Here is a 27073-nt window from a genome sequence, read left to right on the forward strand (position 1 = left end):
GGATTACCGGAAACTATCGAGTTTGGACCAATCAGGACGTTGCTCTTCCCAGGCACGCCTTCACCCACGCACGCCACGCCCAATCGGCCACGCTAACTATTGGGCCACGCCCAATCGCCAACTAGCACGCTGGGCGTGGCCCGACGGAGTGGGCGGGAGCGTTACGTGGCAGAACTGCCATCTGGGTTCGCTGCTCCGCCTTTCTGGACAAATTGATGCATAGTAAAATGAGCAAAGGGTAAAACTTTAGAGTTTTGGGGCTGACTTGAATCAAAAGTATTTATCCTTTGTGTTTAGATTTTTTATCAGTTCCAGAAGTTCCTTCCAGGGCTCCAAGGAAAGTCAGGGGATATTTATTTGGAAGGATTGCCAGCTCTGAAAACATGTAGGAAAGCCAGTCCTCGAGTCTATTTAAAAGAAAAACTGTAACAACAACAACAACAACAACAACAAACATACTATGTTGTGTGCTATGCGAAGCTAATTGGGATTACGACAAAGTAAAAATAAAGATTTAAACTAGGCTTTGAAGGATGAGTAGAATCAGAAGAAAAGTGAAGACAGATGAGAGGTCCGGAGAGTTCAGGTATTATTTCCGGAAAGATTGCTGTGAACGTTGCTTGGGCCTCTCATTTTTTGAACGAGTTTTCTTTTTCTTTTTTAAATTGTCGGTCTTGGGGCCGGAACTCGGCCTGGGCGCTGTCCCTCAGTTCTTCAGCTCAAGGCTAGCGTTCTACCACTTGAGCCACAGCGCCACTTCGTTTTCCTGCCTGGGCTGGCTTTGAGCCGCGATCCTCAGACCTCAGCCTCCAGAGTAGCTAGGATTACAAGCGTGAGCTCCCAGTTTTTTGTTTTGTTTTGTTTTTTTTGTCGGTCGTGGGGCTTGAACTCTGGGCCTGGGCGCTGTCCCTCAGCTCTTCAGCTCAAGGCGAGCGCTCTACCACTTGAGCTACAGCGCCACTTCCGGTTTTCTGGTGGTTTATTGGAGATAGGAGTCTCACGGTCTCTCCTGCCCGGGCTGGCTTTGAACCGCGATCCTCAGATCTCAGCCTCCTGAGTAGCTAGGATTACAGGCGTGAGCCACCAGCGCCCAGCTCCCAGTTTTCTTTATTATCATTTAACTTGTTGAAACTTTAAAAGTTGTCTGCATTTGGGTAAGGATTGGGAACTTTGTCATGAATTAGTGCTTACCACAAATGGCTCTACGCGAGAATTCCCTGCTCTTCTTTGTGTCCAGTGTTCTTCTCTGTCGACCTTTAAGGTCCTTGACATGTGATTTATAGCAATGGAAATCTCTGACAGTGACCTGATAGGGAAAAAAGTTCAGATATGCTTTGAGCAAGGATTGAAGTCTACAACTCAGGTCTTAGGCAGAAAGTCAGTACGTGGGTCCTTGCGGAAGAACTTGCCTGGTCTTTCCACTTATGGCTCTCCAGTCTAGACTTTGCCTGTAGACATTTTTGGCCAACAGACACTGAAGGCCTTTCTTGCTATTGGCAGTGTTTGTGGTTCTAAAGAGCTTTCCCTCCAACTCCCACTTTATGGAACAGAGAGTACTTTTTTTCTACATAGCATATTTTGGTCTTACCACTACCAGGACAAATTATCCTATTCATGGTTTATACTGAATCTGCAAACTACTGATACTATTTTTCCATAACCACTAGTGGTTGGAAGAGGTATCCAGCCAGTTTTATTTATTGAAACAAATCTTTTGCCAGATTCTACCTCCTCCATAGACAGGATCAAATATATAGAGGATGCTTTAAACATACCTTCTGGATGGTTAGGAAGCCTTATTTATATATAATACTCTTTGGTTCTAAAGTGATTTCCGTTTATTCTTTGTGTGTGTGTAGGTGGTGGGGGGGTGCCAGTCCTGGGGCTTGAACTCAGGGCCTGGGCATTATCCCTGAGATTTATTTTTTGCTCAAGACTAATGTTCTGCCACTTGAGCCACAGCTCCACTTCTAGCTTTTTGGTGATTAATTTGAAATAAGAGTCTCATGGACATGCTGCCCGAGCTGACTTCCAACTGTGATCCTCAGCCTCCTGAATAGCTAGGGTTATAGGAATGAGCCATCAGTGCTTGGCTTCCCCATATTTATTATTATTATTATTTTTTTGTCAGTCATGGGGCCTGAACTCTGAGCCTGGGTGCTGTCCCTCAGCTCTTCAGCTCAAGGCACCCTACCACTTGAGCCACAGTGCCACTTCTGGCTTTTTCTGCTTATGTGGTGCTGAGGAATTGAACCCAGGGCCTCATGCATGCAAGGCAAGCACTCTACCACTAAGCTATCTTCCCAGCACATGTGCGCGCTCGCTCCCTCTCCCTCTCCCTCACCCTCTCTCTCTCCCTCTCCCTCTCCATCACTGGCTCTTGCTCCCCTCTCCCCTCTCCCCTCTCCCCTCTCCCCTCTCCCCTCTCCCCTCTCCTCCTCTCCCCCCTCTCTTTCTCTCTCTCTCTCTCTCTCTCTCTCTCTCTCTCTCTCTCTCTCTCTCTCTCTCTCTCTCTCTCTCTCTCTCTCTCTCTCTGTTGTGGGACTTGACTCTGGGCCTGGGCACTGTCCCTGAGCTCTTCAGCTCAAGACTAGTGCTCTACCACTTGAGCCCAGTGCCACTTCCAGTTTTCTGGTGGTTTATTGGAGATAAAAGTCTCATGGGCTTTCCTGCCCATGCTAGCTTTGAAATGCAGATCCTCAGATCTCCACCTCCTGAGTAGTTTGTATTACAGGCATGAGCCACAGGCGCCTGGCCTCAAGCCTTAATATTATGTCCTCAGAGTAGTCCTTGTTTTACCTTATTTAGATTATTGACTCCTCATAGCATAAAGTGTATGGCAATTTTAATTTTTTTTATACTTTTTTTTTTTTTGCCTGTCATGGGCTTGAACTCAGAGCACGAGCACTGTCTCTGAGCTTCTTTTGCTCAAAGCTAGCACTCTACCACGTGAGGTACAGAGCCACTTCAGACTTTTTTCTGTTTATGTGGTACTGAGGAATCAAACCCAGGGCTTCATGCATGCTAGGCAAACACTCTACCACTGAGCCACAGTCCCAGCCAGGCAACTTGAATTTTACATAAACTCCATGAGGGCAGAGACTTTGGCTCATCACCTCAGAGTCTTGCCTTGCATGCATGAGGGGCCTGGATTTGATTCCTCAGCACCACATAAGCAGAAAAAAAAGCCAGAAGTGGTGCTGAGGCTCAAGTGGTAGAATGCTAGCCTTGAGCTGAAGAGCTGAGGGACAGTGCCCAGGCCCAGAGTTCAGGACCCATAACCGAACAAAAAACTATTGTACAAATGTTAAAATATTATATAAATATTTTTGGAATGTCTGATTATTTAATGACTTGACTACTTAATTTTATCTCTTACCAATCCAAACTTGATGCTCTGTGTTGTCTTGTGTTTTATGTATTTGCTGTGTTGTCTAGGCTGACTTGCAATTCTAGATTCCCTTGTCTCAGCCTTCTGAGTGCTGGAATTACAGGTATGTACTACCACAACCAGCTATTTGATACTATTTTGATTCTTCATTGGATCCAGAGTTGATGTTGATCTATCACATAAGACCTTAAGGGACTTAACCAATGTGGCTTTCCCCGGCTGCCTAAGGGTACACTGCCACACTGAACCACTACCACTACCAACTATCCTAATCAGGGAGATCAACATGACTAATCTACTACTTCAAAGGAAATAAATGATCATCAATATTCTTCACTCAGGGAAGGGAATAGGATTTAGGACAAATTTTGGGAAAATGAAACCAAAATGTAGAAGATCACATCAGATGTGGGTTTTTGTTTTTGTTTTTTTTTGTGTGTGTGTGTGGTGGTAGGGGTCATCAAGCTTGAACTGAGGGCACTGTCCATGAGCATTTTTGCTCAAGGCTAACATTCTATACTTGAACCAAAGCTTCACTGTTGGCTTGTTGGTGGTTAATTGGAGATGAGACTTTCTGGCCCAGGCTGGCTTTGAACTATGATCCTCAGATCTCAACATCCTGTAGTGTAGAATTACAGGTGTGAGAGACCATTACCAAGGAGACTTACAATCCCTTTTTTTTTTTTTGTCCAGTCGTGGGGCCTGAACTCTGGGCCTGGGCGCTGTCTCTCAGCTCTTCAGCTCAAGGCTAGCGCTCTACCACTTGAGTCACAGTGCCACCTCTGGCTTTTTTTTTTCTGCTTATGTGGTGCTGAGGAATCGAACCCAGGGCCTCAAGCATGCAAGGCAAGCGCTTTACCACTGAGCCACCTTGCCAGCCCTTACAATCCCTTTTGGTAGAGGCAAGACAACTGGTATGATTCATAATTCCTTGGATTATACAAAAAAAAACCCAAAACCCAAACATAGACATGCAAGACATGAAGTGTATGAGAAGAAAAAGACCTCAAGAAAATAGTGAAAGAATGTTAACAGAATTAGGAAAGTCAGGTGACTGCAAATGCCTATGTTGGTACTAGCAAAAAGAAGATAAAGATTTTGCAGTGACTTTATCTGAGTAAATTTTCATAAAAGGCTAATTAAACAATAATTTAAAAAATAATATACTCTGAGGTAATATACCACTTGAGGTACTGGCTAATATTAAACTACATTGCTGAGTGTTAGTGGCTCATGCCTGTAATCAGAGCTACTCAGGAGGTTGAGGTCTGAGGATCCTAGTTCAAGGCCAGCCCAGGCAGGAGTGTCTGTGAGACTCTTATCTCCAATTAACCACCGAAAATTGGAAGTGGCATCGTGGCTCAAGTGGTAGAACGCTAGTCTTGAGCTGAAGAGCTCAGGGACAGTGCCCAGCCCAGTTCAAGCCCCATTACCAACCACAACACACACACACACACACACACACACACACACACACACACACACACACACACACACACACACACACACACACACACACACACACACACACACACACACACACACACACACACACACACACACACACACACACACACAGATAGAGGAAAATCTGTGTTAACTAGCCTAAAATTCAGCAGTCCCAGATGCACAAGAGAAGAAATTAGGCTGGCAGGGGAGTGTAAGTAAGCCAATCAGTTTGTCTGAAAGTGGAGGCTCTGTGAAGTTGTTTGTGATAGTGGTGTTGGGGACAGTAGAGAAATAGCTCTGAGTTGCAGGCTGATGACTTCAGAGTTCATAAAATAGACCTAGGGAGCTGCTGCTGCTGATTGCGCTAGAGAGTGACCTCATGAGAAGGGAATTTGAGAAAGATTATGCTAGCAGCTGAGGATTATGTGAATTGGAGGAGAGAAAGCCCAGGGGCTGGGAGTGCTGTAGAGGTTGCTAGGGTGTGTAGGTAGTTCCAAGGGTCCATTTGTTTTAAGGCCCACTCTGAAAAAGAATGGGAAATGAAAACAGGCTCAAGTTATTAAAGTGAAAAATATTCTTATCTTATTCCTTCTCCCAATCTAACCAGAAGATAGTTTGCTCTATACACATTTAGAAGTAAAAAAGTACAGTGAATGACCTTAGTAGTTATTGTCTCTTCCCTTAGAAGAGCCATATATGCCTGGCTGCTGGATAAAAATAAATCTATTATCTAGAGAGAATGCCCCATCAAATAATAAGCCCTTCATTTCTCCATCTTCTAGCTAGGTTCTAGCCAGCCTTTCATATTGCTAGATAGATTACACAAAAATGGATTAAAGATGCCTGGTTTTATTGTCTTGAGTGCATATTATAGTTGCCTTGTAGATTTTGTTTGCATTACTAATAATATGATTTGAGCTAGAGGATGAGCTAGGTTTGTTTGTTTATATAGTTACTGTGTGCTGGTACTGGGGACTAAACTCAGGGACCTCATGCCCCTTTGATGGAGCTGGAACCCTACCACTTGCCGTTACATCTCCACTTCTGCTTTTTGCTGGTTAACTGGAGATGTGTGTCTCATGGACTTTTTTTTTCTTTTTTCCTTTTTCTTTTTCTTTGTTGGCCATGGGGCTTGAACTTAGGGCCTGGGCACTGTCCCTGAGCTTCTTTTGCTCAAGGCTAGCACTCTACCATTTGAGCCACAGCACCACTTCCAGCCTTTTCTGTTTATGTGGTACTAAGGTCAAACCCAGGGCTTCATGCATGCTAGGCAAGCACTCTACTACTAAGCCATATTCCCAGCCATATATCATCTTTACCTATAATACCTAGTACAATATCAATATTATCTAAAGAGTTATTATACTGTATGGTTTAGGGGATAATTATAGAAAGAAAAGGTCTGTACATGTTCAGTACTGATGTAATTTTTTTCCAAGTATTTTTGATCTGGAGTTGGTTGAGTCCATGGATGCCAGATCCCAAAGATATAGAGAGGTAGCTAAACAGTTTTGGGCTGCTTTCGATGAGAAATATCTTTTTTTTTAAATAAATTTAATTTTATTTTATTTGTGAACATACTGTACAGAGGGGTTACAATTACATGGGCAGGATAATGCCTACATTTCTTACCAAGCATTGCACCCTCCTCCTTTGGTTTACCCTTCATATCCCTTCCCAGCTTCCCCCTCCCCCCCATCGATGAGAAATATCTTAAGAGCAAATAGAAAATGTGAAGTTTAAATAATCTGGAAAAGAAGTTGGGCCTTTATTCCAGGCATAGTGTAGCACACTTGTAATTAATCCCTCCACTCTGGAAGCTGAAGCAGGAGGATCATGAGTTCTAAGTCAGTCTGTACTACCTAAGGAGAACATGTCTCAAAAATTTAAAATAAAGTTGACTTTGACATGCAGTTTCTAAATGGAACTAAATGTGTTTCTTCTATGCAATACTTATATGAAATGTATTGATGATCATGGTATTAAAACTTATATCTGTATCTTCCACACCAGATGGCCAGGGATGGCCTCTTTTTTTTTTTTTTTTTTTGGTCCGGTCGTGGGGCCTGAACTCTGGGCCTGGGCACTGTCCCTCAGCTCTTCAGCTCAAGGCTAGCGCTCTACCACTTGAGCACCACTTCCGGCTTTTTTCTTTTTTGCTTATGTGGTGCTGAGGAAACGAACCCAGGGCCTCAGGCATGCAAGGCAAGCGCTCTATCACTGAGCCACCTTCCCAGCCCTTTTTTTTTTGTCCATTGTGGGGCTTGAACTCTGGGCCTGGATGCTGTCCCTGAGCTCTTTAGTTCAGGGCAAGTGCTCTACTACTTGAGCCACAGTGCCACTCCCAGTTTTCTGGTGGTTAATTGGAGATAAGAGTTTCATGGGCTTCCCTTGCCCAGGCTGGCTTTGAATCTCCATCCTCAGATCTCAGCCTAGGATTACAGGCATGAGCCACCAGTGCCCAACATAGGGATGTCTTCTTACACATCTTAGTATGAGTATTTGTACACTGTAGGTGCTTATTAAGAGAATAATGTATAGCAAGGAAAGAAAAGTCAGTAGTAAAACTTTTGAGTTCTAAGTGCCACCAAGAAGGCCCAGAGACATGATCACTAACTCTGGCCATAGCAAAGTCATGAGTGGTATGCTAGGAAGGAATACAGAATTCAGGAAGCCAAATGAAATTGGCAGAGGGAAGCCAAGATGAATATCTTTTAGCACTAAAAGTACATCCTTAAAACTTTGGAAAAAGTGCTTGCTAAAGGTTTATGTGTCTTTCTTTTCCTTACTGAGAACACCCAGAACCATCTCTTTAATTAATAGCTCCTTGTTTTCTTGTCCCCTATGGGGCTGGTTTCCCTGTCTCTATGAATCCTTTCAGCTTTTAATTCACTCTTTTGCCTTAGGTAGTATACTGGGTTCTAGTCTTATGTCTGCCATGATCCACAGTGGACTTTGGGTAAGTTACTCCCTTCTGTCTGGGGAACTATAGTTCCCTGCAGCTGGTAGCATTTGTGCCAGAATGCAGTTTGGCTGACTGGTGAGGATTCTGACTTGCTCTTTGCTAAACACTAGCTGTTTTTCCCTCTGCCCTCTGCTTTAGAACTATGTCTACCTGTAACCCACGTGTTATCAGCCTCCCAGAGTCCTCATCACAAGATGTAGCTCAGATACAGCACAGAAAGGAACTTCCAACTATTTAAGCAGTATTGAGTGGATCAACATAGGTCCCCTTCTCCACCTATGCCACAGCAGCCTAGGGAGTAAGGTTTGAGGGGATTATTGAAAATACTCTGACAAGCAGGTGCTATCCTGGTCCTTGAAATTTGAGTTTTGAGACCTTTCCTCTTCCCATGTGCCTTCATCTATGAAGTTCTTAAAGACTGAGCGTTAAAGACCATTGAAACTTCTCCCTTCTTTTCTACCTTCCTTCCTTCCTTCCTTCCTTCCTTCCTTCCTTCCTTCCTTCCTTCCTTCCTTCCTTCCTGTGCATAAGTGGGACTCCTATACACAGACTTAGATTTTGAAAAGTTAACATTTGAAAAAGTAGATATATACCTAATTTCTTTCAAGCGTACTTCAAAGTAATCCAATAACCAAATCAAGTACCAAAAATTATTTTCCCTTCTTACTTGTAAATAAATGGACAAACCTGATTCATTTATTTTAGAAAAAAATTGACTTCAAAACATAATTGTTTTCAAAATTGCCAGACGCTGGTGGCTCACACCTCTAATCCTAACTACTTAGGAGGCTGAGATCTGAGGATAGCAGTTCAAAGCCAGCCCACGCAGGAAAGTCCATGAGACTCTGATCTCCAATCAGCCACCAGAAAACTGTAAGTGGCACGGTGGCTCAAGTGGTAGAGCACTTGCCTTGAGCTAAAGAGCTCAGGGACAGCACCCAGGCCCAGAGTTCAAGCCCCATGACTGACAACAAACAAGCAAACAAAAAAAACTAATTGTTTTCAAAACTATACCTGTCCAAGTTCAGTAAATTCACTAAATCAGATTATTCATAACTTGAAATTAACTTTATTATTAAGTAAATTTACCAAATCTCATTATTATTAACTTGAAATTAAAAAAGTGCTTTATAAACTAAAAATCACTATATTTTTCTACAATTGTTTCATTAACATAATTAATTGTCCAAGGAGGAGATTCATTGTGACATTTTTATATATGCATACAGTTAACCTGATCAACTTCACCCTCTCTATCACTGTCCCTTATTCACTTTTCTTAAAACAATTTCAACGACTTTCATCATTCTATTTTTATACATGCAAATAAACTACTTCCACCATCTTCATCCCCACTTTATTAATATCAATAAAGGCAGAGGCTTGAAGATTGTGAATTTGAGGCACCCTGACCTACCTAGAAAGAATTTTTCTAAAAATGAAAGATAAATAAAAAAGAGAAATCAGGGAAGACATATCTTGTTCTCTTTTGTGTTACTGGGGTTCGAACTAAGCTTCTTGCTAGGTAGGTGCTTCACTGCTTAAGCCACACCCCAGTACTTTTTGCTTAATTATTTTCAAATATACTTGGACTGTTGTATGACAGAACATTAGTTCAATCAGGATTCAAATATAAGGATTTTGAGCAGTTGCTCTGTACTAGACACTCCTCTAAACAGGTCAGTTATAAGTAATTCATTTAATCTTCACAACCATCCTACAGAGTTACATTAGCAGTCCAGTTTTACAGATGAGAAAATGGAGATATAAATCAACTAACTGGAGTTTACTGAAACAGAACTTAAACCCAGGTAGTCTGGGTGTTGAGTGGGCCCTCATAACTTCTGCTACAAGATCCTCTAGGGGGATGGATTAATGTAGTGTTGACTACAACTTTGACCCAGAGACATTGCTGAGAAGAGGGGAGGGAAGGTAGGCATCAAGGGCAAGACATGAAGAGTCAGGCCTGCTGTCGGCAGCATTTGAGCTCAGGCGGAAGACTGCCCTGTCTCTCTCAGGACAGGTCCTGTGTGCTTAGAGGTGAAAGGAGGAAGTGGAGGAGGGGGAGGAAGGAGTGAGTGTTGGTGAACCTAGCTCAATTGAAGACTGATATTCCTTCTCCTTTGTACACTTGTCTGGAGCTTGCCATCTGACGTTAATCGGTTGCTGTGAAATTCTATCCTGCATTTTTGAAGTCCTTCCAGTGGTAGTGTTTGGGTGGCTGAAATGACTGTGGCTCAGGCCACTCTAGATGCTTCCCAGAGGTGTCAGTTAGGCTGCTGTTACCCATGATGGCTGCCTGTGGTAGCTGCTGGTAGCCATGGCAGCCAAGGCTACACCATCTCTCACACTTGACATTTTCTGCTTCTGTTCTTTGATTGCTAATTCATGCTGGAGGGTGAACCCCAGTGAGGGGTACTCTAAATGGGGGATATGTATATTTTTAATAATTTTTATTAGTATAAAGTAGTTGTAGGGAGTGGGGGGATTCACTGACATTTCATGCAGTTACAAAATAGTTTACAATATGTTAGCCAAATGCCTGTTGTCAGGCCTGAGAGCCTCTTCCAAAGACGTCAAGGATCTTCTCTCCATTGATACAACAGAACATATCTCTTTATAAATGACATATTTCATCTCAAAGCATTAACACTAAGTATCTGATCAGAAACCATTTTAAAAAGACAGATTTTCAACTCTACCTAGGAATCTGGGAAAAAAAAACAACCTGCAACAGTCAGGCCAGAAAAAGGAAATGATAAGCTCTTAAATGCAACATGAAACCTTATAAAATGTGAAAAAAAGGTTTTAGAAGGTGTTTTTAAACAAGCATCTCATCTTCACCACAAAGGCAACCAAAGAATTTAAAGAGCATAGACTCTCAGGTACAGGGATGTTTCAACAAAAGTAAGGATTAAAATGTAGGTATATGTGTATGTATTTTTTTTTCCCAGTCCTGGGGCTTGAACTCAGGGCTTGGGCACTGTCCCTGAGCTTCTTTTGCTTAAGGCTAGCACTCTACCACTTGACCCACAGCACTACTTCTGGCCTTTTCAGTTTATGTGGTACTAAGGAATTGAACCCAGGGCTTCATGCATGTGCTAGGCAAGCACTCTACCACTAAGCCACATTCCTAGCCCTATTTTTATTTTTATTTTTTTTATTTTTTGCAGAATTCGAATGGAACTCCTCTCTAGCATGGTTATAATTGACAGTTGCTATATATAAACAAATTTGCAGTGGAAATTTTGTACCCTGCTAGAGAATTCTCTAGGCAGCGATTTGATCTTCAGTTTGTCTCATTTGTAAGGCATTTATTTTATTTAAAAATGGTTATTATAAAAGTGCTATAGAGAGGGATTACAGTTATATAAGTCAGGTAATGAGTATATTTCTTTTTATACAGTGCCATCCTTTCCTTCACTCTCTTAGATGATGATATTTGAAGGTCAAAGTCAGTGACCAGTTGCAGAGCCTAGGAAGGCAGAATATCTAACTCTGGTTTCTGGGCTCTAATTAGTCTCAGTAACCAAAGTCAGTCTCCCCTATTTAGGCTTTTTTGGGGGTCTGTTGTGGGGTTTGAACCCTTGGCGCTGCTCAAGGCTAGCTCTCTATTACTATGAGCCACAGTGTCACTTCTGGTTTTCTGGTGGTTAATTGGAGATAAGAGTCTCATAGACTTTCCCATTCAGGCTGGCTGCTTTGGACTAGGATCCTCAGATCTCAGCTTTCAGAGTAGCTGGGATTACAGGCAAGAGCCACCACCAGTACCTGGCCTAGACTCGATGCTTGGCTCTTTTCTTGAAAGCACAGCTCTCCTCTAGTCGTTTCTTAAGTGTTAGACACTTTTTTCCCCTGGGGTCGCTTAAAGAGAATCAGAAATGGATTTAAATAGTGCCTTCTTCCTCCTTTGCTGGGATACCTGTGACCTGAGATTTCAGGTAAGCTTGCTCTCCCTTCTGTTTATTGACAGGCAGGCTTGTCTGGCCCTAGGGACTTGTCACATGTTTTCTGGGCCACAAATATTTCACACCATGGCTTCCCAGCTGCTGCTGTCCCCTCATCCATCCCTTTCCCTCTTCTTCATTTCTTTCTTTCTTTTTCTTTTTTGTTGGTCGTGGGGCCTGAACTCTGGGCCTAGGCACTGTCCCTCAGCTCTTCAGCTCAAGGCTAGCACTTTACCACTAGAGCCACAGTGCCACTTCTGGCTTTTTCTGTTTATGTGGTGCTGAGGAATCGAACCCAAGGCCTCATGCATGCAGGGCAAGCACCCTACCACTGAGCCACCTTCCCAGCCCCCTCTTCCTCATTTCTAAACTCACATCTCGCAATCCCTTTAGCTGCTGTCACACCCTCCTCTTCAAGGGTTGCTCCAGGAAAATGTGAGAAGCCTGGACTCACCAGTGGGTTCATTTGCCTGGGGAAAGCATGGGAAATACATACTTTCTTTTTTTTTTTTTTTTTTTGGGTCCAGTCGTGGGGCCTGAACTCTGGGCCTGGGCGCTGTCCCTCAGCTCTTCAGCTCAAGGCTAGCGCTCTACCACTTGAGCCACAGCGCCACTTCTGGCTTTTTTCTTTTTGCTTATGTGGTGCTGAGGAATTGAACCCAGGGCCTCTGGCATGCAAGGCATGCGCTCTACCACTAAGCCACCTTCCCAGCCCCTACATACTTTCTTGTACCTGGGGTTGTTTGAAGTGCCTTGTTTGTGCTATTTCTTATAAGTCTCATAATTCAAGGAGATATTTACTGTTAAAGGTCATGAGCCCCAGATTGGAAGTGATTAAAAACCCAGACTTCAGGCCTATTGCTTTGCTATTCTTTCTGTTTTTGAGATGCCCCTTAGAGCCTTATTCTGCTGTCTAGCCTTGTAATTCTGTTTCCATGCAGGCTTGATATTTTGCTTCCCTCTAGATTTAAAAAAAATTTCTAATTGTTATATAAAGGTGATGTACAGAGGGGTTAAGTTTCATGTCAGGTAATGAATATATATATATGCCACTGTCATCCCTTCCTTTGCTCTCTCCGTTTTTCCTTTCTGTCCCCCACCCACAAGTTTTTTGTATAGTTTATTTTCAACATAGCGAGTACCACTGCTGAATTTGTAGATTTTTTTTTTTAAACAGAGAAATGAAAAAACCAGCTCCCAACTTTGTCTTCTAAGGATCATACCTCCTTCTACAATGATTACTTTCTTAATTGGAAGAGGATGTTCATGAGCACTTCATTCACTGATTATTTAAATATTTTAAAGCCATGGAACTATTTCTTTGAAAGTGATTCTGGGAACCCAAATGTAAGAAGCACACAAGGGGTGCTGCTGGAAGTGCTGGTGATGGAGAGAGCTCCAGTGCTTGCTCTGCCCATGCTGCTTAAAGGGAGATGCTTGTTAGCAGAGACAGGATGCTGTTGGACATTCTTTGAAAGCTCCTGCTCAGCTCTCATTTTAGAGATAAGCTGAAGCCCAGAGAAGCAAAATGGTTGGTGATCAGGACTTTTCCTTCCTTCCTCCCTTCCTTCCTCCCTTCCTTCCTTCCTTCCTTCCTTCCTTCCTTCCTTCCGATCTTTCTTTTGTTCCTTTTTTTTTGGGGGGGGGGTCTGGTCGTGGGGCCTGAACTGAACTCTGGGCCTGGGTGCTGTCCCTCAGCTCTCCAGATGTAGACTAGCACTCTACCACTTGAGCCTCAGCCCCACTTCCGGTTTTTTCTGCTTATGTGGTGCTGAGGAATCGAACTGATGGCTTCATGCATGCAAGGCAAGCACTCTACCACTGAGCCACATTCCCAGCCCCTCCAATTGTGTTTCTAAATATAAACCCAGTGCAGTGCAAAAAGGGATATTCAGGGGAGACAGTGATGGTGGGGTGGGGGAGGCTAAGCTTCTTCCCCTGCCTTTCTCATCACCAATAACCTCACTTTACAACCCCCATGGGGGGAAATGGTCAGTGAGTTGATCACAGAAACAGAGGTACATGGGGGTAAGGTGAAGTGAAAAGGGTGAAGGGACTGTCACCTCTAGTCCTGCTCCTGCATTCTCTTGGGCAAGTTCTAGTCCCCTTTCCTTTGAAGGCTCTCTGCCAACCAGCAGCGGGTACAAAAGTAGACTATAGAAAGGGCACACTGGGAGGCAAAATTAGCCAGCCCTGCACTGCCTAGGTAGAGCTGAATATTTTCAGGCAACTCCAAAAAACTCCCTGGCCCTTGGGTTTCACACATGTAAAGTGGGCCTTTTAGGCTCTTATAGTAATGGCTTTGGAAAGGGAGCCTGTACTTACAGGGAATGGGCAGATTTAAATTATAGGAATTATAGGTTTAGGGGCTAATCGTGATCAGTTACTCTATTCTAGCTTTTTGTTTGTTTGTTTGTTTTAGACTGGGTCTCCATTATGGAGCCCAGGCTAGCCTGGAACTCCCAATCTTCCTGCTTCAGCCTCCCAAGTACTGGGTTTACAAGCATGCAGATCCACACCAGGAAACTAGACAGTCACAGTGGCTCTCCTGCTTTCTTCCCCAAGCTCTGCATTCTGAAGATTTAGCTCAAAGCAGTTCTGTGTGTGTAGTTTTGAATACTTCGTTGACTTTCAAAACTTTCACAGTTTTTTTTCCCAAAACAGTATATGCTTGTTATAAAATTTTCCGTTAATACAGGAAGTGAAAAAAGTAAAAAACTGTAAATGGCTGACCTCCTCCTGGTCTAATTCCTTTGGTCCCCAGGGGTGTCTCCTGTTGACATCTGACTGGGTCTCTGATCCTGCCCTTTCTTTCTTTTCTTTCCTTTTTATATTTTTTGAGACAGGGTCTTATTATATAGCTCAGGCCAGCATGGAATTTGCTATGTAGCCAAGGCTGACTTTCAACATCCTTCTGCCTATGTCTTCTGTGTGCTGGTATTACAGGCATGGATCACCACCCTTGGCTCTATCCTGCCCTTTCTGATAAATGCTTGTCTGCCTTTCTTCCCCATAAATGGAACTATACTATAAATTAATCAATTACACACTTTAGAATGAGACACTCCAGTATGCTAGTCCCTGACCTTGGCCAATTTATTCAACCACTTTTAGCCTCAACCTTCTTGTGTGTAAAACGGGGGGGGGGGGGTAATAAAATACTATCTGCCTGGTAGGATTATGGTGACGATTTAATGAGATTTTTATATGAAAGTGCCAACAGTGCCAGGCACATACTTAGTGCTGCACACATGTGCACACTGACTGCGAAGTATAGAATGTGTTAGAAGTAAAGTACAAATGCCTGAATTTCTGCCACACCTCTGCTTCTCATCTAAATCCCTTCAGGCCCATGTTCAGTAATCAGTACTTGTTGAATGAATGATGGGGGTAGAGGACCAGGGATTTGAGGTCTATGGAGTGCCTTGAGATGCCTGCTCTGGAAAATGGAAGGTTTTGCCTTTGGATCCAGAGGTGTGGGACAGCAGGGTTGGCTGGACCAGCCGTGGTGGGAGAATTGAGCTTCAGGGTCGAGCAGAGGGCCCAGAGTGGCTCTCAGCTTAAAGGATCTTGGCTTAAAAGGAATGTGTAGTGGGCTGCCTCTGTTCAGAAGGGGCTAAAAAAAGCCACAGCCTCCCCTGGGCTTTGTGTGAGGGTTATCAACTGCTCAAGTCAGCTCATCTCTTTGGCTATTCTGGCACTTTTGAGAGGGTCTGTTTTCCTGGCCTCTTGGGTTTCCACTGATTGGCAGGAAGGGGTTCCAGCCTGCCCAGAGGTGGAGGCTATGAGGAATGAGGTGTGTGTGTTGAGGGGGGAATGGGAGGGGTCTGGTGGCCCCAAACCTGGTGACAATACCCAGTTGTCAGCTGTACCCTGCTGGTGTTTTTCTTCCTTTTATAGTCAGTAGCAGTTGCTCTTGCTCTCACCCAGCTCCTCTGTGGGGGCTCCTGCCCAGGATAAAAGCGGAGGGAGCTGGCCCAGTCTCCCATCTTGTCACTCAGGAGTTCCATCTCTTGGTTCCTTCTCAGGTACCATCTTCACTGAAGATCCCACGAGAACATGCCTCCCAAGAAGCCGGAGCCAAAGAAGGAGGCGAGCAAGCCAGCCCCAGCCCCAGCCCCTGCCCCTGCCCCGGCCTCTGCTCCTGAGGCCCCCAAGGAGTCTGCCTTTGACCCCAAGAGTGTAAAGGTGAGTGAAGCATGGGGTGTGGGGGTGACAAAGACCTATCAGCTCTGGAGATCAGACCAGAGTGAAGACCCTGATGTCCATGGCCCAGACCTCTGGTATTAGACAAGGGCTGATGAAGTGCATCTCAGGTCATAACTCTTCTCCCTTGAGAACAGGTTGCTACTGAGTGCCAGGAGATCCTCCCTAGATACCCCACATTTTCCCAGCACAGTCATGAATGGTGGGAGGTATAACCAATCAGCCAACCATGTAGTCTTTAAACTTTTTTTTTTTTCCTATCCTGGGGCTTAAACTCAGAGCCTGGGTGCTGTCCCTGAAATTTGTACTCAAGGTGAATGCTTTATCATTTTGAACCATAACTCCATTTCCAGCTTTTGTTTTTTTCTGAGTCTCAAGGACTTTTCTTGACTGGGCTGGCTTCAAACCATGATCCTCAGATCTCAGCCTCCCAAGTCATTAGAATTATAGGCATGAGTCACAGGTGCCAGGCTCATGCAGCCACTTTTTAAGTCACTGTGTGGTCATTGGGTGAAGTAAAGGAAACTGGCCTTTTCCCTGGGAGTTGGTACATTGTCTTTATGGAAAGCAGCCAGGAAGGACGCTCCCTCTGTGCTAGAGACCTGGGCAGAGCTGTATTTACAAGCAGTCCTTCAGGAGGGAGCAGCGGGGAAGGAAGCCTAGAGATAAAGTGAGAGTCACTGGGGATTTATTGCTCCCTTTTTCCCCTACCCTGGTGGGCCCCTCCTTTTGTAATCTTAGCCTCAATTTCTATGTGTTATTTACAGCAGACTGGCCTAGCAGAGGTTGGAGACAAGTCTGCTTCCCTCAGCCTCCCCAGCTCCTCTTGGCTCTTTCCTGTTCCCTTCCCCCTGGAGCCTCTTTGCCCCTAGAACTAATGTGGGCCCCACTGGCTGACTCAGTCATTTCAGGCCTCTCAGCAATCTGGCCCAGCTGCTGAAGGAATGAACAGGGAGGGGTCAGCCCTCTGAGACTCCTCTTGGAGGCCTCTGAAGAGGGGCAGTTTTAAGCTTTGGCACTACAGTGGGAGAGGTCAAGTGGCCACTGGTATGAAGAGCTATTAATAACAGGCTGGGGAGTGGTGGGCCTCTGGAGATCTCAGCCTTAGGGCAGACTTAAGGTGTGGTGAGGAATCAGGCCCAAATCAGAGGCCAGGTTCTGTGAATAAAAAAGGGAATCTAAAGCACCAAGATCTCCCAGCACAATAGCATACTCTATAATATTGTGTAAGGACCCTGGAGTTGAATCCTGGTGATCCCCGTATGGGGCAGGAGTTAAGCAGAACTGGCTTGACCAAGAGATGGAGGTAGTCACCCCATTCCTGGGTAAGCCACTCCCATTATGGAAGAGAAGTGGACTCATCTTAGGAGCCCTTCTTGCCTTTATTTCTGATTTTATTTATTTGTGTTTTTGTCAGTCTTGGGGCTTGAACTCTGGGCCTGGGCACTGTCCCTCAGCTCTTCAGCTCAAGGTTAGTTCTTTACCACTTGAGCCACAGTGCCACTTCTGGTTTTCTGGTGGCTTATGGGAGATAAAATTCTCATAGACTTTCCTGCCTGGGCTGGCTTTGAATGACAATCCTCAGATCTCAGCCTCCTGAGTAGCTAGGATTACAGGCATGAGCCACTGGCAACTGGTTCTGATTTGTTTTGCTTTGATAAAGTACCACACCTGGTCCCTGGCATCTTAACAGCAACTGCCTGGTGGCATCAGATATATGCTCTTTCTTTGGTCTGTCCCATCCACCTTTTCCAGAGTTGCTGCTTGGAATTCTCTTTTCTTTGTCCGCATCTTCTAACTGGGAGATGTTGAAGTTGCTTTAAAGTAGTAGTTAAGATCACCATCTTTCGTAAGAACTGCTTCCCTGGGCTGGGAAGGTGGCTCAGTGGTAGAGTGCTTGTCTACCATGCATGAGGCCCTGGGTTCAATTCCTCAGCACCACATTAAGAAGAAAAAGCCGGAAGTGGTGTTGTGGCTCAAGTAGTAGAGTGCTAGCCTTGAGCTGAAGAGCTGAGGGACAGCGCCCAGACCCAGTAAACCTAAGCCCAAAGTTCTGCTTCTATGCAAGTTTCCCTCACATGTTTTTACTTCTGGAATGTAGAGTATCGAAAGTAAGGCAAAACTGTACCTTTTCCTCAGAGAGTTAATGTGGGACATATTCCATTTTGGGGTTCCTTTTAACTTTCTCATTTCCCCCCACCTGCAACTTGACAAATCCAATTCTGATAACTGCTTTCCCTTCTGAGCCTTCCTGATGGACACAACAATAGCAATGGTATTAAGACCAGGATGGCCCTGAAGAAGATGCTCCACTATTTCCTTGTGGTATAACCACTCCCACTGGGGTAGGGGGGATGGAGTAGAGTGAGGTGAGAGAGGGCAAGAAGATCTGGATTCAAATAATGACTTCATGCTAGTCATCACCCTTGTTTTCAGAGCTTCTCTTCTGATATTACATTGGTATTGAGTCATTATGCATTGTGAGGGGAAAACCAAAATTCACTGCTTCAGACAACACATTTTTTTATGAGTGCCTACTAAGTGTAAAGCATTTCAATGACAATAACTAAATCTCTGCTCTGAGGGAACCCTGGTTTTGAGGAGACAGGGCACAGGGAAAAGGAGAAACTAGGAAAAAGTCACGAAGCTTTGAGGGCACATGCACAGGACTGAGCAGCTAAGAAGACAGGTGCTGAAGGGAAAGGACGGGGTGGGATGGTGGAAAGAAGAGGATAGGTGATGGAGGCCAGGTGGAGAGGGACAGTGGGAAGGAAAGCTTCATTGATTGACAGGCAGCATCAAGTAGGAAAGAGTTCTGTTGGGCAGAGATGGCACCCAGAGGAAGAGGAATGGCATCTTGTCAGAGGACTGTAAACTAGGGAGACAGAGTGAAAGTGAAGGAAATTTAGGAATGGCTAGAATGAGCAATCTGTTTTTTTTTTGTTGGGTCTGGTCATGGGGCCTGAACTCTGGGCCTGGGCACTGTCCCTCAGCTCTTCAGCTCAAGGCTGGTGCTCTACCACTTGAGTCACAGCGCCACTTCCAGCTTTTTCTGCTTATGTGGTGCTGAGGAATCAAACCCAGGGCCTCAGGCATGCAAGGCAAGTGCTCTACCACTGAGCCACCTTCCCAGCCCTGAGCAATCTGTTTTTGACCAAAAGTAATTGAATAGGAGGAATCTTATCAGTTCTAGAGTTATGTAGATTATGTCTCTTTCTCTTCCTGGTAAGTACTGAGAGATTTGGAGGCTGCATTATTTTACAAGTTGTTAGCTGTGGCCCTTTCATCAGGAGACTGGTGGGTTTTTGTTTGTTTTTTGTTTTTGGTCGTCGTGGGTCTCTGGGCCTGGGCACTATCCCTCAGCTCTTCAGCTCAAGGCCAGTGCTCTACCGCTTGAGCCCCAAAGCCACTTCCGGTTTTCTAGTGGTTTATTGGAGATAAGAGTTTCATGGACTTTCTTACCTGGGCTGGCTTTGAGCCTTGATCCTCAGCTCTCAGCCTCCTGAGTAGCTAGGATTACAGGTGTGAGCCACCGGCGCATGGCGAGACTGGTGTTTTATATTAAGCTAAATCCCCTTCCTTCCTCATCAGTGGGGTGGAGGTGGCTAGACTTCCCTTTGTAAGCTTTAAAAGTCTCAGCCCTGGGTAGGGAAGGTGGCTCAGTGGTAGAGTGTCTGCCTTGCATACATGAGGCCCTGGGTTTGATTCCTCAGCACCACATAAGCAGAAAAAGCCAGAAGTGGTGCTGTGGCTCAAGTGCTAAGCGAGCACTTGAGCTGAAGAGCTGAGGGACAGTGCCCGGGCCCAGAGTTCAAGCCCCACACCGACATAAGGTAAATAAATAAATAAATAAAGTCTCAGCCCTCACTCTTCTTTCTCCCCACAGATTGACTTCACTGCAGACCAGATCGAAGGTGAGTACAATTCCTCTTCTCTTGATTGCACTTACTTTCCTGGAGAAGGAGGAAGAAGAGAAGAGGTTGTTGTCCTCACAGTAATAGTACTTATTATCATTAAAACAAACCTATATTAAGCACTTATCATGCATTAGGCACAGTCTGAAACACTTTATGTGGATTAATTCATTTAATTCTTTTTGGGGTCCGGTCGTGGGGCCTGAACTCTGGGCCTGGGTGCTGTCCCTCAGCTCTTCAGCTCAAAGTTAGTGCTCTACCACTTGAGCCACAGCACCACTTCCGGCTTTTTTTTCTTTTTGCTTATGTGGTGCTGGGGAATCGAACCCAGGGCCTCAGGCATACAAGGCAAGCGTTCTACCACTGAGCCACCTTCCCAGCCCCTGGCATGTGCATTTTGAAACGAGTGAATTAACTCTGGTTCTTTTATTATGGGACCTGTGGATATTTCAGTCAATAGTTTTTTAGGAGTGCTGTGAAGTTTTGATAGTTAACTTTTATTTAGTGCTATTTTAATTAAAGATATGCTTACACAGACATACAAACTCCTCAGTACCAGGGAGGATTGGAAAATGTACTAAAGTGCAAATATTTTCATTTCCCGAAAGGAAATCATGGTTAGAACCAGTTGGGACAACTGGTTGGGCTTTGCTTTCCTTAGAGATTTTCAGGGATAGAGAGCTAGTTTATTCTGATCTTTCAATCTTTCATCACCTTACTTTGAAGACTCTTCGCCCCCCCCCCCCATTTTGCTGGTTCAGTTTCTCCTCTCCCCTTCCCTCCCTGCCCCTCCTCTCTACCATTTCCTTAATAGTTAGAAGTGACATCTGCACTGGCTTATAATAAGTGAGTGTAATAATACCTATAGCATAAGGTTCTTGTAAAGTTCAATGAGGTAATCCATACAAAATTACTAGCACAGGGCTGGGCCCCCAGGAAATGCTGAAACCATAGGTCATTCTGCCTAAAACCCTTTCCCTCATCTCCTACTGAGCATTTTCCTGTCTTCTTAGACTAGAAGATTCCTTCTTTTGTCCAATCTGACTTTACTACTTCTCTTCCACCTCCTCCTCTTATTCTTCCTCCTCCTCTTCTTCTTCTTCCTCCTCTTAGTCCTCTTCCTCCTCCTCCTTTTATGCCAGTCTTGGGGCTTGAACTCAAGGCCTCATGATCTTGTTTGGCTTTTTTGCTCAAGGTGGGCATTCTACCATTTGAGCCACTTTTGGCTTTTTGGTGGTAAATTGGAGATAAGAATCTCACGAACCTTACTGCCCTGACTAGCTTCAAACCACAGTCCTCAGATCTCAGCTTCCTGAGTAGCTAAAATTACATGTGTGAGCCATCAGCTTGAATTTACACTTCCAAACAAGTTATAAGAGGATCAAAAGTCTGAGTTCAAATTTAACTAACAAATCTATACCTTCTGAGCCTTTGTGCCAGTTGGTTGTGGGGCCTGGGTGCTGTCCCTCAGCTCTTCAGCTCAAGGCTAGTGCTCTACCACTTGAGCCATAATGCCACTTCTGGCTTTTCCTGCTTATATGGTGCTGATGAATCAAACCCAGGGCCTCATGCATGCCACCTTCCCAGCCCCCTATCTCCTGTTTTGATAGAGAACAATACCAAGGTCATGCTTGAATGACTTGGCCAAGATCACACTTTAAGTGATAATGCTGAGATAGAACTCAGTTAGATTGTAAATATGTAGGCATTTACAATGTATTAATGTTTTAAAATACATTATTGTATTTCTATACATTTCAGTATTAGTTTGAATATAATTTCAGGACCCTATTAGGTAGGTACCATTTATACAAGAGAATGGATTTCTAGAGGTTAAATGTTTACTCAGATAGTTAATAAGCAATTCAAATGGCATTTAAACCCAATTATGCTGTAATGTAAAAAACCTTTACATTCATAAAAAGTTCAAAGAAACAGCTGTAAGAAAGTAAGTGCAGTAGAAACTCGAATGTGTGGAATGATTCTTAAACAATCTGTATGCAACCTCTAAGGAAATAAACATTTCCAAAGAACTTATTTGGAAAGGATTAAAAACAACTTCTGTCCTAAGCAGTTATATATTCTTCTTTGATTTATGTTGCAAATCTGCTTAAGAAACTACTTCTTGATGGCCAGTTTAAGGTAACTTCAGTCTTGGCTGAGCTCAAATTAAGGAAGGATTAAGGCTTTTTGCAAAAGAGCTCAGGAGCCCCTTCATTTGGCTATTCTCCTTAGACACCTTCCCTGATACCTTCAAGGAACCTGATTTTATTGAGCTGACTGGGGCACTAGGTGACATGACCACCATTTTTGATTTCTTTACCATGTGCTAGAAACCATACTTGGTAGGTTTTATGATACCAGCGAGCACTCAAGTAAAGCATTATATCCCCCACTTAAAGCTAAGAAATAGAGTGCCAGATGCTAATGGCTCATGCCTATAATCCTAGCCTAGTCAGGAGGTTGAGATCTGAGAAACATGGTTGAGAGCCAGCCCAGGCAGAAAAGTCTGTGAGACTCTTAGCTCCAATTAAACACCAAGTTGCTGGAAGTAGAGCTGTGGTTCAAATGGTAGAGTTGCCAGCTTTGAGTGAAAAAGCCAAACAAGAGTAGGAGGCTGAATTCAAGCCCCAATATAGGCATGCACGCATGCATGCACACACGCACGCACACACACACACACACACACACACACACACACACACACACACACACACAGAGTAATGCTAAGAAATGGAGGACCCACAGAGGTAGGTAGTTTGCCCAAGGCCATGTGGGTTCGAGGCAGAGCTGAGTTGTCTGATTGTAGTTGCAGTGTCACCTTGTTGGCCTAGAACAGACAGTACTGATAATCGCTGACTTATGAACAGGTCTTATCACTCTGGAAAGTGTCTCCCTTATCCTGCTATGTCTGGCCACACTCCTAGTGATGGGGAGGGTGGGTGGGGCAGAGTGATGACTCTCTTCGTGAGCTCCTGCCTGGCTTTTCTGTTCTACAGGCAGAGCCAAGCTGAGAACCCAGGAGCCTCACCCATGGGCTGTTTCTACTCGGCCATTGTAGACAGCCGGGAGCCTCTTCTACCCTGGGGAAGGACGAGTGGAAAGGAGGGTGGAGGTAGAAAAACATCTAAATTGTGTAAAAAGGAATAGAGAAGAGAAGCCAGGCCCAGTACCAACAAGGCTCATGGAGGCCCCTGGCTGCTTCTTCAGCTGTCAGAAGATGGGGTGGGAGCAGCTTCCAAGGATAGCCTGGGACAGTGGCCAAAGGGAAATAATGACATCTTTTAACCATCACAAGACCTGCTGTTCAGTCTTGGCTGAGGCTAAAGGAGGCTAAGCAGCTCCCAGCCAACGCCTTCTCTTTGAGGCTAGGGAGCTGGAGCTGGATCTTTTCTTTACAGAGTTCAAAGAAGCCTTCTCATTGTTTGACCGGACTCCAGCGGGAGATATGAAGATCACTTATGCACAGTGCGGGGATGTGTTGAGGGCCCTGGGCCAGAACCCCACCAACGCTGAGGTGCTACGTGTCCTGGGCAAGCCGAAGCCTGAAGGTCAGGGTGGGCTCCACCACCCCAGGCCCCTCTCTTAATTTATTTCCTGTCAGTCTTGCTGTCTCCTCCCCACACCTTGTTTTAAAATAGTGCTTCTGGGCCAGCCTCCTTCATCCAGCTTACCCTGGTCCCACTTCAAGATGGAATCTAGAAGCCCCAGCACTTAGTTGTTCATTGAAGAACCTAATGGTCCTATCCCCCTCATTGGGTCTCAGATTTCAAACTAGTTCTGTATGCTGAGGCCTTGTCCAGCCATTTGTACCAAAACTTGATTGTTTTTGCTGAATGAACTTTCAGAAACGGATGTTGTATCATGTGTGATAGTGAAGTTGAAAGCTTCCACCTAATCATGGACCTTTCTTCAGAGGCACAGGCAGGAGAAGGGACTGGGCAGATTTGGGCAGTACACCCAGGAAAGATGGATTTTTCTGCCTCTGGGGGCTCAGAGTAGTCCTCTCTGCCTCTCTTAGTACCACCCCCTCCCCACTTCTCTAGATGAAGTACCAGGATTGGGGGTGAACAGTGAGGGCTGGGAAGGACCAGAGGACCAGAGCTTGTCCGGGCCAGCAGGACTTCTTAGAGGTCAAAAGATGACTTGGACTATTTCCATTGGTGCTGGTGGGGGGGATGAGGTGGTGTTCATAGGTGACTATAAAGAAAGAAATACCAAAATCTTGCTCCATTTAAAAATTATTTACTACAGGCACTGGTGGCTCACACCTATAACCCTTAGCCACTCAGGAGGCTGCAATCTGAGGATCAAAGCAAGTCTGCACAGGAAAGTCCAATTAACCCAGAAAACCCTAAGTGGTGCTGTGGCTCTAAGTGGTAAAGTGCTAGCCTTGAGCAAAAGAGCTCAGGGACAGCACCCAGGGCCTTAGTTCAAGCCCTATGACTGACAAAAAAAGAAAATTATATTGAAGTGTGGGAAATAGTGTACTATTACCAAGAAAATGACAAATGTACAAAAAACAGATAGAGTCTAAGTACTCAGGCAGGCTATTCTAATCATGGGACAGAGTTATAAATATTTGGTTTTTTTTTTCCATTCAATTGCTTTCCACATGACTCACTTGTCAGGTGAGGCTAGGGCCAGAATCTCCATGTTGTCACCCTCAGCCCCTCTTGTCTAGCTGGCCACCTGAAGCTCAGAAGTCTATATGATAGAGTTTCCCCTGCCCCCGTTCAAGTTTCCCAAGTGCTTGCCTTGCTCTGGTGGGCATCTCTGTGCCCTCCAGGGAGACTGGCTGAGTGGCCCCTCCAGAAGCATCTGTAACCCTAAGTCCAGGGTGCTGTTCACCCGTGAGGCTCTTCTTGGCCCCTGTTCCCTGCGCATCAGTTCACGTGGCTTTCTTTGTCCTCATGCCTGTTGGAAGAGATGAATGCCAAGATGCTAGACTTTGAGACATTCCTGCCCATCCTGCAACACATCTCCCGCAACAAGGAGCAAGGCACCTATGAGGACTTCGTGGAGGGGCTGCGTGTTTTTGACAAGGAGAGCAATGGCACCGTCATGGGCGCTGAGCTTCGCCATGTCCTTGCCACCCTGGGTATGTCAGCTGGATGGAGATAAAGCCCAGGTGGGAGGGAGCGGGAGGGGCCAGGGGCAGTAGCCAAGGGTCTTCATGCCTGATCCAAGGCCGATCTACCGGGGCTCTGAAGTTACAGCTATCCTCAACTGGGGTTGCCAAGAATGTATCAGCAGTTGGAAGAGGTGAGGAGTTGGCAGAGCAGGGGTCACTCTCAGGCCTGAGAGGGGCCCTGAGCTTCTGTTTCTTTTCTTCTTTTAAAATAAAAATTTTAATTTTAATTTTAAAGGTGATGTAAAGAGGGGTTACAGTTACATAAGTCAGGTAAAGAGGACATTTCTTTTGAGACAATGCCACCCCTTCCCGCTTCTGTTTTTTGCAACTGTCACAGGCCCAGGTGGTCAGAAAGAGAAAGGTGGGGGTGGGGTGGAGGGGGGTGGGCAGGCTTCAGGGAGAAGGTGGGGCCTAAATTTCCTTGAGCCCACCTTCCAGAGCCTATGGGGAGACTTCCCTGAACCACTTTCCAGATCCAGGGCATCTTGGACCTCCAGCCCTAGGGCATACTTGGGCTTTGCCATTTGTAATTGAAAGACCACTGCCCTCCCACCCCCTACCCCAGGAGAGAAGATGACAGAGGCTGAGGTGGAGCAGTTGTTGTCTGGGCAGGAGGATGCCAACGGCTGCATCAATTATGAAGGTATCTGTCCTGCCTTGGTTGGCAGGGAGCCCCGTGTGGGAGGGTGGTATGGCATAGGCTTGGACTATCCTTCAGGATGTATACATCACATAGGCTAGGTGGACTCCTGCTGGATGCTGCCCTTTTCCATCTTTGTGGAAATGGAGCATCCTGGGAAGAGCATGAGTTCTATGTGACTTGTGTGCCTTGTGACCTGTGTGACTTGGATCAGGTCACTTACCTTCTCCCAGCCGCAGTTTTCTCACCTGGGCAGTGGGGCCATGCTGAGTACATTCTCAAGGTTACAGGGCTTCACGGGGACTATAGTCTACGGCAGAATTGAGGTCTTTTCTTCCTTCTGCCTTTTCCCCACCAACCCTTTAATCGCAGCCTGTGGAAGGGGGCAGTGGGAGGCCTGAAGTGTAGGAAAGAGGAAAGTAGTTTAAGCAATGGAGAAGGAAGTAAGGAGTAGAAACAGGCCAAGTCCAATGGCTGATTTTCTGCTCTCTTTCCTAGCCTTTATCAAGCACATCATGTCTTGCTGAAGCAGATCCCTCCCGGGTGAGTGCCACCTCTCCCTCTTGCTCCCTTCGGGGACATAGAGACTCCACACTACCACATGCCGTGTTGCTCTTCTGCTCCAGGTCTCTTAAGAGGAAATGGCCCTGGCCACTGTTTCCCCTGGGGTCATAGTGCCCTGGTTCCCTTCCTTCCCTGCCAACTGCTCTCCCTTGTCTTTTCATCCCATCGTGACCTTTATTGTCCAGTCCTCTGCCTGTGCCAGATCTCTCTGGCCTGGGACCCCTGCACAGGCTCTGGGGTGGGAGAAAACCCCATCTCAAATGACTGATGCCAGTCCTCTTTCTCCCTTCCTTGTGCTTCCTTGGGTATGGGACTGGCCTGACAGCGATATGGGGTTGCAGTGGGGAGTGTGTTTTGGGGGTGACAGGCCCTCTCCATTTAGCACTTTCTTTCAGGTGGTTGGCCCTGGAACAGGCCATCTTTGGGTGAGTTATGAGAGGCCCATATGAAATGGACGACTGGACTTAACCACTATGCTGCAGCCCCAGGAGCCCTATCCACAGCCCTCCCTGTAAATAAACAGCTTCAGGAAGGCTAGGTTGAATTCCTGATTCTAACCAGGCTCTGACTTGTTTTTTTGAACCTAATTAACTGAGTGATGTGTGTGTGTGTGTGTGTGTGTGTGTGTGTGTGTGTGTGTGTGTGTGTGTGTGTGTGAGACCTAAGACCTTGTATGTGTTCTCAGAGAAATGAGTCAGATCCGGGAGCTGGGGGACAAGGACAAAAGCTCAAGGATCTGGAAATACTGAGTCAGACCCATGAGCGAGAGTTCTGGAAGTGCTATTTGACAAGCCAGGAGTTTCATTCTTTAACACTCACTTCCCACCTCATCTCCCCCTCAGGTGGTCAGCAGGAAAGGGGAC

The 27073-nt window shown here is 45.3% G+C and overlaps 1 protein-coding gene across 3 annotated transcripts; it reads left to right on the forward strand.

Annotated features, from left to right (window-relative positions):
- Positions 1-106: 106 nt before the first annotated feature.
- On the forward strand, positions 107-26767 carry Myl4 (myosin light chain 4). Of its 3 annotated transcripts, XM_070027697.1 has the most exons (9): positions 107-586; positions 3439-3494; positions 15781-15940; positions 19845-19872; positions 23274-23423; positions 24800-24973; positions 25572-25649; positions 26145-26189; positions 26606-26767. In XM_070027697.1, exons 3-8 carry the CDS (start codon positions 15812-15814, stop codon positions 26171-26173), a joined length of 588 nt encoding a protein of 195 aa, XP_069883798.1. In that variant the 5' UTR covers positions 107-586; positions 3439-3494; positions 15781-15811; the 3' UTR covers positions 26174-26189; positions 26606-26767. The 3 variants fall into 3 exon arrangements, with proteins under 3 accessions (XP_069883798.1, XP_069883799.1, XP_069883797.1); XM_070027698.1 differs by lacking the exon at positions 3439-3494 and having other exon boundaries at positions 108-238; XM_070027696.1 differs by lacking the exon at positions 3439-3494 and having other exon boundaries at positions 109-586.
- Positions 26768-27073: the final 306 nt, after the last annotated feature.

The sequence above is a fragment of the Dipodomys merriami genome, unplaced genomic scaffold, assembly GCF_024711535.1.
Source record: "Dipodomys merriami isolate MVZ:Mamm:240054 unplaced genomic scaffold, mDipMer1.0.p SCAF_19, whole genome shotgun sequence".
NCBI lineage: Eukaryota > Metazoa > Chordata > Mammalia > Rodentia > Heteromyidae > Dipodomys > Dipodomys merriami.